The sequence below is a fragment of the Triticum aestivum genome, chromosome 1D (assembly GCF_018294505.1).
Source record: "Triticum aestivum cultivar Chinese Spring chromosome 1D, IWGSC CS RefSeq v2.1, whole genome shotgun sequence".
Taxonomy (NCBI): Eukaryota; Viridiplantae; Streptophyta; class Magnoliopsida; order Poales; family Poaceae; genus Triticum; species Triticum aestivum.
In genome coordinates this window covers 391,997,063-392,006,538 of record NC_057796.1, presented here as the reverse complement: position 1 = coordinate 392,006,538, position 9,476 = coordinate 391,997,063, and the positions used below count along the sequence as shown (strand labels likewise).

Genomic DNA, 9,476 nt, shown 5'->3' with positions numbered 1-9,476 from the left:
GTTACTGCTGTTATTTTGTTGCCATGTATCCATATGTCTACAGAGACATCCATGCTCCTTTTGGAGATGTTCAGTAAGGATGTTTTGTCGATATAGTTGTGCTCTATCCATCCATGCCCCTGGTTGCAATTATGGAGTGCTATAGCATGTCTTAATGTTGCTCTACGTTTGCTATAAAATATTTCTGGAAGATTGTTAACATGATATTAAATTTTGCCAAGGTTGTTGTAGTTGATCCACTCATGCTATGTATTTGCTCTTGCCATGGATAGCTTCATAAACATGCCATCTTGCTGTGGACATGCTTATTTTGTCATGAATTGCTTTGTGGTGAGTGAATCAAGCTCACAAAAATGCCATCATAATACTGTTTCTGCCATGCTCTGTTTTCTGCCAAGTCTGAAACCTGTTAACGAAACTTGCTATGTTTATATGGTTGCCATCATATTGTCTGGTCCTTTTTGGCTTATGGTCAGTAAGGGACTTTTGTCATATGCATTTAGTAGATTCAAACCATGCCTTGTTTTGCTATGTTAAGTTCCTGTAGCATGTTTTTTGCTTGCTCTGAACTTTGCTACCTGATGCTGTTTCAGCCATGTCCAGTAATTTCACCGTCTGTGAACCTGATATCTTTTGCACTTTTGCCATGCTTGTTTGAACCTGCTGTGATGTGATCTGGCCGTAGCTCAGTGTTCATCTTTTGTCAAGTATCTTCTGTAGATTACTGCCATATGATTTGTTGCTATGTTGGAGTGCCGTAGCGTAGTTACTTAGTGTATTCTAAGTGCTATCATGCTGTTAATCGCAGAATCGTGTCATTTTTGTTTTGCTTGCCATTTGCAAACCGTGCATCCGTTTCCGGTGATCTTTATATCAATTTCGACTGAAATCATCTCATCTTTCCAGTGGCATGCTTGGTTTGCCAAGTTACTGCCTTATTCATCATTTTTCTTCCGGAGCACGCATATTGCACCGCATACCACATCTCGCATATCATACATGTTTTGCATCATGTTGCTTGTGCATTTTCCGTGTTTGATTGTGGTTCCGTTGCTTGTGTTCTTGCTTTGGGTAGAGCCGGGAGACGAGTTTGTGAACGAGGAACCTGTTGAGTATGCTTACGAGGATCAAGCTTTCGACAACTCTGAGAACCTTGCAGGCAAGATGACCATACCCTCGAAATCACTTCTATCTTTGCTTTGCTAGTTGTTCGTTCTATTGCTATGCTGCGCTACCTACCACTTGCTATATCATGCCTCCCATATTGCCATGTCAAGCCTCTAACCATCCTTTCCTAGCAAACCGTTGTTTGGCTAAGTTACCGCTTTTGCTCAGCCCTTCTTATAGCGTTGCTAGTTGCAGGTGAAGTTGAAGTTGGTTCCATGTCGGAACATGGATATTTTGGGATATCACAATATTGGTAAAGGGTGGAAGGCTCGGCCTTATGCCTGGTGTTTTGTTCCACTCTTGCCGCCCTCGTTTCCGTCATACCGGTATTATGTTCCTTGAGTTTGCGTTCCTTACGCGGTTGGGTGATTTATGGGACCCCCTTGACAGTTCGCCTTGAATAAAACTCCTCCAGCAAGGCCCAACCTTGGTTTTACCATTTGCCACCTAAGCCTTTTTCCCTCGGGTTTTCGCGAGCCCGAGAGTCATCTTTATTTAAACCCCCGGGCCAGTGCTCCTCTGAGTATTGGTCCAACCTGTCAGCCGCCGGTGGCCACCAGGGGCAACTCTAGGCTCGCCTATCGGAAGCTTGGACAATCCGGTGTGCCCTGAGAACGAGATATGTGCAGCTCCTATCGGGATTTGTCGGCACATTCGGGCGGCTTTGCTGGTCTTGTTTTACCATTGTTGAAATGTCTTGTAAACCGGGATTCCGAGACTGGTCAGGTCTTCCCGGGAGAAGGTTTATCCTTCGTTGACCGTGAGAGCTTATAATGGGCTAAGTTGGGACACCCCTGCAGGGTATTATCTTTCGAAAGTCGTGCCCGCGGTTATGAGGCAGATGGGAATTTGTTAATATCCGGTTGTAGAGAACTTGACACTTGACTTAACTAAAACGCATCAACCGTGTGTGTAACCGTGATGATCTCTTTTCGGTGGAGTCCGGGAAGTGAACACGGCGTTTGGGTTATGTTTGACGTAAGTAGGAGTTTAGGATCACTTCTTGATCATTACTAGTTGACGACCGTTCCGTTGTTTCTCTTCTCGCTCTTATTTGCGTATGTTAGCCACCTTATATGCTAGTGCTTGCTGCAGCTCCACCTCATTACCCCATCCTTTCCTATAAGCTTAAATAGTCTTGATCTCGCGGGTGTGAGATTGCTGAGTCCTCGTGACTCACAGATACTTCCAAACAGTTGCAGGTGCCGACGATACCAGTGCAGGTGACGCAACTGAGCTCAAGTGGGAGCTCGATGAAGATCTTGTTCGTTGTGTTGTTTCGTTTCCTGTTGATCGGTAGTGGAGCCCAGTTGGGACGATCGGGGATCTAGCTTTTGGGGTTGTCTTCTTTTATTTTGGTTCCGTAGTCGGACCTATGTGTGTACTCTGATTGATGTATGAATTAATTTATGTATTGTGTGAAGTGGCGATTGTAAGCCAACTCTCGTTATCCCATTCTTGTTCATTACATGGGATTGTGTGAAGATAACCCTTCTTGCGACAATACCACAATGCGGTTATGCCTCTAAGTCGTGCCTCGACACGTGGGAGATATAGCCGCATCGTGGGCGTTACACGGTACTACCGCTCCGGCCCGCGGTACTACCGCTGGGACTAGAGAGGGCACACTGAGAAGGGAACAAGCCCATCATTGAAGCGGAAAGGCTCGGAGGGGGCAAAGAAAGTGTATGTGATGATTCCGCCCTAGCCTTTCCAAAGCGGACCCCCTCTTGATGGTACGGTGATCCCTATGAAACTAGTCCACCAAACTAATTCGAAAGGACTACACCGTCTTCGCTTCAAGCTCCGAGGGGAGGGAATCGTCTCGTGCCAAAAGGATGAATCTCTGAAAACACTCAATGCACACGATTAGTCCGCAAAAGCATTGACATCAATCACCAAAACATCTTAGGGATAAATATGCCCTTACACTTTTCTCCAGGCGTAGCCCCCAGGACAAGAACCAAACTAGCCCGCAGTCCTGAGTGGAGCCAAACAACTGTTCAGCGCTCAATACGTCCAAACTTAACCATGTAATCACTACAATTTTTCTGGCTTCTGCTTATAAGAGTATCTCTTTCAGCTTTTTTGAGATGTAAAATCTCACCGATTAAGGACGCTAAAGCTGGTCGGTTCCTTTCCTCGTTGCTAAACATTTTCAGCAACTCAAGACCGTCTGATTTAACAATCATTGGGGCGCTGCACCATTGTAGGGAAGATGTCATGCCTTTCATGCAGGTTGTTGCTTGCTTCAAGGGTCGAGGGGCAAACGTGTATAAATCTTCCGGAGCTAGACAAGATTTCACCATCATGATTGAAGTACCAGAAGATGTATCAAAGGATCCACCCATGTTTAATTTTGCCGACCCTGGAGCTACCCAGGGAAGATTTTCAACAAAGCAAGGCATAGGCCGATCTCCTCGCCTTTTTTTTCGGGTAGGCCGATCTCCTCACCTTGGCATGACAGGAAGATGCAATATGCCTTTGCCTTTAACAATGTCCATGTTTGAGTTCTGTGAAACATGATGGAGTAAAACCAGATAGCTACACAGGAACCTACAGGAGACTTGGACGGGTGGTTGACTGGTGGGATTTTATCATGGACCGTCTCATTACGAACATGCCAGCATATCCATAAAACCATAAGCAACATGGCTCTTTCAGTTTTCTGAAGACATTTATAGAATGCAATAGCCATTCCACCCCGGTGTTTTGAATTTTAGGAATTTTTGGCAGTGGCCAGAACTTAGACATTGTGTTCCATAAGATGAATGCCAATGCACGGAGTACCGTGTATCAATTATGATTATCCTTAACTTTTCACTCGCCACTCATCTAACACTTACAAACATAAATACTTTCGGACATAATACTACAATCGTTCGCATTCATCCTTCATTACCTCAGGTAGCAAACTTCAATTCAGGGAACTCCATCTCTACATGCCAACAAATACATTTACATGGTACAGTGTTGAAGGCCCAAACTGAGTGAATTTGTAGCCCATTACACACCCTGGTGATCCAATAAAAGAAAGGGCGTGTATAGCGGGCAATCACTTGCTCGCCATGAGCAAATGTCCATATATGCAAAGTCCATGTCGTCGTCACCTTAGACCCACGTGATCTCAAAGACAGAAAAAATTCCCATATCACGTCTGGAGATGCGTTCACAAGTACTCCGTCCAATTCAATTTACTCCACTTATAAAATTTATCAAACTTTGTAAAATTTAACCAAATTTATATTAAAAACTTCAACATCTACAATACTAAAGATAGACAATGTAAAGTAACTTTCATGATGCATCTAATAATAATGATTTGATGTTGCGAATGATTTTTTTCCAACAATCTTGGTCAAACTTGATGAAATTTGACTTAATACAAAACTTATATGCGGGAAAAAAGAACGGACGGAGTACGATTTTGTTGTGTCCTTAATTCGTGTTTCTAAAAATTTAAAAATCATAACTGATGGGGAACGAAGCATGAACATTTTTTCGACAGGACATTGTAGTGTCAAAAAAAGGTCTTACATTGTGGGACGGAGGGAGTACTTCTTAATTAATGGACTGAGCTCTAAATAAAAGCCACGTTAAAAAACTAGATGCTGGCAAAGGGCCAATTTTCTCTTTTTATTTATTTTATCTCAGCTACGCCCTCCTAGTACGACCATTGTTGCCGACACGACAAAGATTGAGTCGAAGGTGGCACCTATAAGACAAGAGCTCTTATTTTGGGGAATTCTATGACAATTTGGGCTTATTTTTTTGTCTGATGTAATTCTCTTTAAAAGGACTGATGTTCTTAAATATTTCGGACAAGTGTAGGTGCACACCTATCAGAAATCGTTACTTGCGAGTTGCAAGAGATTGTGCTTATGTTCTTTGTAAAATGTTAATGCCCTGAAGTGTTTAGTTCTGACATGTTTGGCTTTGTATTCATCAAATCTAGGATATGCTTCATTGGATATTTGGATGCTGATGATGGTAAATGCTTCTGCATAACTAGAAAACGGACATCTCACTGGCATTTATGTTAATTTGATATAGGTTATCAGGTATGTGCTGTAGAGCATACCATTTTTCTCAAAAAACGGTCATATGCGATGTAAACCAGAATTCATGGTAGAACTATTGTAGAATGCATGTATTTTAGATTTGATGACTGAAATATTCATCAGAAAATATGGATCCAAAGTTGACGCCATTATATTGATGACGATGATGATGATTTTGTAGGAGAATTAGTTGGTGATCCATTGCGTCAATAAGTCATGCTGCAGAGATAAACTAGAAACAGCCTAAGAACTAGTACAAATTAAGGTGGAAAACCAGCCTGCTGCTAATAGAATGGTAACTTTTCCTAGCTTCATATAGATCGTATAATCATGGAATGCTGCCCGTGGGTAAACTTATGTTGCAATCTGATTTAGAAAAACAAAACGCCACATAACAGGAAAAAAGAAGAGTCCATATTTTTAGAATTTTTTGAAACTGAGAAGATTAAATTTTAAAATTTTCAAAATTTCGGCCACCAAATCGACTTCTTTAAAAGAAATAATTTAAATGATTCTTTTATTCTGGTCGTGTAAGCAATGCAAAGCTAGCAGCAGTAGTAGTACAGTGGAGTGGCACATCTCTTACATTCCATCTGTCTAACTTCCGCTCACGAACGCACGACAACGAGTGGGCTTTGGACCGTGTGCGTATCCGACTCCCAGATCAAGAATCCTTCTGCAAGCTCCGGCCCATGATGGCTTACTTGGAAGGTGAGCTTCTCCCCGGGCCGCGAGAAGGACAGTGAATTGGGCGAGAAATCCAACCCAACGTCATGGAACACGATCATGCGTGTGTGCAACCTGGCCGTGTACTCCCCCGCCGGCCCCACGTTCGTAAGCGTCCTCCGCACAGTGGTGTTGGCCGGCACCACAATGCTCGGGTAGTTGAGGTCGACGTCCGACAGAGGGGGCACGGTCTTGCAATTCAAGTTCAAGTCCTGGATGATGTCTTGCACGGCGTAGTCGTCGTCATCATCGTCGAGCTTGGCGAAAAGATGGCAAATGTACCCGGCGTAGTCTCTGACCTCCAGGTCATAGACCAACCCCGGGTCGACGGCCCGCGTGGCGTTGACGTGCCCCGCGCCTACAGCGAAGGCGCTCGCCGGCTCGTGCTTCTCGTTCATGATCCGGCTGCCCTCGTTGTCCACGTCATCGGCCGTGGTGATTATGGCTGACCTGATGGCCGCCGGCGACCAGTCCGGGTGCATGCTCTTGAGAAGAGCGACGACTCCGCTGATGTGAGGCGCCGCCATCGACGTCCCGGACTTGAACCTGAAAGGCCCCCGGTCTGGGCTCGCCGTGGCGGCGGCGAGGATGTTGAGCCCCGGCGCCAGGATGTCGGGCTTCAGAATGTGTGGGTTGCCGCGGCTCGGGCCACGGCCGGAAAAGTAGATGACCGTGGGCGATGGGCCGACGCCGAGCTGCGTGCCCTTGAATAACACCTGCGCCGCGGAATCCGGGTACTTGCTGTAGTCCTTGAGCTTGCGGCCGACGGCGGCGGGCTCCTGCACGACGGAGGAGCCGTACTCCCTGAAGCCCAAGGTGAAACCAGCTTTCTCCGGACCGATGAGCACGACTTGAGCCGCGCCATTGTCGTAGAGATTTTTGATGATGCGGGCCTGAGCGTCAACGTTAACCAACGCATCGTCGCATATCACGATGTGGCCCCTCGTGCGGTCGGCGCTCACCTTCTTGCACAGGTTACCGTCGCCGGGGTAGTGGAGGGGTTGGTAGGCGGTCGAGTTGGCCCCCTGCACCAGCGCCTCTCCTTCCACCAGCAGGTCGCCCGACTCCAGCACAAGGTCGGCGGCGAGCCTCCGGTCCACCGACCCGGCAGCCACCGTGATCTCCCACGGCGAGTCGTTCTTGACGGTGGACGGGTCGGGGCCGTCGTTGCCAGCAGAAGTCACGAAGACGACGCCCTTGGCCACCGCGCGGAATGCGCCAATGGCCACAACGTCCCTGCTGAGTGGTAGTCCCGGTTTACGGCCGAGGGAGATGTTGATCACATCGACCCCATCGCTCACCGCCGTGTCAATCGCACGAATTAAGTTCGAGCGGAGGCACCCACTAGGTCTGCAGGCCTTGTACATGGCCACGTGTGCGCCGGGGGCGATCCCGGCGGCCGTCCCGGCGGCCTGTCCGTGGGAAGACGAGGCGTTGGCGACGAAGTTGCCCGCCGCAATCGACGCCACGTGCGTGCCGTGGCCGGTCTCATCGGCGGGGTTGTAGTCCACGAAGGACCTGACGCCAATGAGCTTGTTGTTGCACCGGACGGGCCTGACCATGCCCTTGCACGTGCCCTTCCACCTGGCGGGCGGCGGCGACATGTCGACGTCGTCGAACGAGGGATGGTTCGACTCGATGCCGGAGTCGATCACCCCGATGATGATCCCTTTGCCGTAGCTAGATTTCGGCCACAAGCCGGCGTCCTTGCTCAGGCCGAGGAACTCGGGCGAGCGGGTCGTCGTGGGGTACATCATCTCGTCCGGGAACCAGCGCCCGAAGCCGGGTTTCCTGGACGCGGCGTCCAGCTCCTCCTCCGTCAGCAAGGCGGCGAATCCGTGGAAGATGGTGTTGTACGAGTGGAGGAGCCGCGGCTCGCCGTGGGCGGTCAAGTCGTCGGGGAGGAAGGACCGGTACCAGCCCTGGCGCGCTTCGTCGTCCATAACCTGGGCATCCGCTCGAGGCTTGAGCAGGATGATGTACGTCTTGTACTCCGAGGACGACGTCGGCTCTGCCGCTGCGGGGCTCGGGCGGGGAGCGGAGGATGGGTCGCCGGTGTAGGAATGCGCGGGTGGTGGAGTGGAGAGGAGGACGGTGGTACACAAGCAGAGTGCAAGTGCTACGAGCACCATTGCCATTGTTGAGCACCACCTCGTCGACTTCGGCAAGGATCGGAGCGAAGGTGGAGCGCGGCAGGCTTGCTTATATAGGCAGCATATCGTTCGGACGGGCTAACCTCGTCGCTCTTGATTCAAAAACGATGAAAATATGCCATATATAGCATCATTAAAACACGGAAGTAAATAAAAAAGTTGCAATGGTATTATTGAATTGATACTATCCATGATTTTTGGGGCTATATCATCCGTGGTTAAGCTACAAATCCCCGCCATGTATGGAATTATTTGGTTTGTTAGCACTCGACACATGCAGCTATTAACTAGTACTAGGAATTATTTTCGACTTTCACATGAAAAGTTTCCTTTTATCATGACGAATGATATTACAGTAGATGTATGCGTGGAAGAAACCAAATGCAGGGTATGTTAAAATCAACATTGACACGTCATTTTGTGCTGAGACATTGGTTATGCATTTCGAATCCAGCGGCTACCATCAGCTACACTAAAGTTGTCATCGAATCGGACAGTAGAAGCGCCTTGGATGCAATTTTGAATCCGAAGGGATGTATGGGTCCGGACACACCGATCATTACAGATGCTCCTCCTGGGGCTGGAGTTTTCAAGCGTTGATTATGTTCATTTTTGTAGGGAATCAAATCTTGTTGCTGATTCTAGCAAAACATTGTATTAGAGTTAGCTTACCTGAGTCTTGGGACTCTAATGCCCCTGACTTCATTTTGCCTCGAATTGTAAACAATATGGCCATTGTTTGAGGATTAAAGTTTTGAAGATAAAAAATATTAATTACTTATACAATTCAGAAAATTTGGGTTTACACCTTTTTAACACATGCATATCTTAGGGTGGTAACAGAGAACACACGCCTCTCCTCCCAAGGGAACAGGGCACTAGGGTTTCTGCTTCCCATCGACGGTGTCGCTGATTTGCCCTCGTCTCTTATGGCCTTAGGGTCATGGGGGCGTGGTGGATCTCGACTCTTGCCGACGGGAGGACTTCATTTTTAGATTTTTTTTTTGAGTTTTGTTAGGGTTTGTGTCCTACTCAAGAAGGCAACACAGCAACGGCTCCCCGAAGGCTGAAGATAAAAAAAATTCTCCTCACATAGCCCTTGTCCTGGTGCTTCGTTCAACATCGTCAGAGGATTTGTGGAGGTGTGTCTCTGCTAGATCTTGCAGGATTCTACCTATGGTTATCTTTACTGTATTTGCTCAGATCCGGTCTTCGTTCGTCTATGTTCGTGTGTCTTCAGGTGGGATACTTCCGATTTGCTTCTCTCTTCGTCGGTGGTGGTTGCTGTTCTAGTGCACTGGTCCTATGAGGCCTTATCACGATGACTTTTCAACTGTCAACTACAACAACTTTTACCTGGCTCTGGCAA

General features: G+C 47.5%; 1 protein-coding gene across 1 annotated transcript; it reads right to left on the bottom strand.

Moving 5' to 3' along the window:
• Positions 1 to 5,836: 5,836 nt before the first annotated feature.
• On the bottom strand, positions 5,837 to 7,711 carry LOC123170739 (subtilisin-like protease). Its single transcript, XM_044588521.1, has 2 exons — positions 7,505 to 7,711; positions 5,837 to 7,150 (listed from the first exon to the last, which is right to left on the bottom strand). Exons 1-2 carry the CDS (start codon positions 7,709 to 7,711, stop codon positions 5,837 to 5,839), a joined length of 1,521 nt encoding a protein of 506 aa, XP_044444456.1.
• Positions 7,712 to 9,476: the final 1,765 nt, after the last annotated feature.

Excerpts from the sequence above, each read along its gene's own strand:
- LOC123170739 (XM_044588521.1), bottom strand. The coding sequence starts at position 7,711 with ATGATGTACCCCACGACGACCCGCTCGCCCGAGTTCCTCGGCCTGAGC. Across the intron at positions 7,151-7,504 it reads GCAAGGGCATGGTCAGGCCC|GGCGTCGTCTTCGTGACTTC; the intron begins GTCCGGTGCAAC and ends GCGGTGGCCAAG.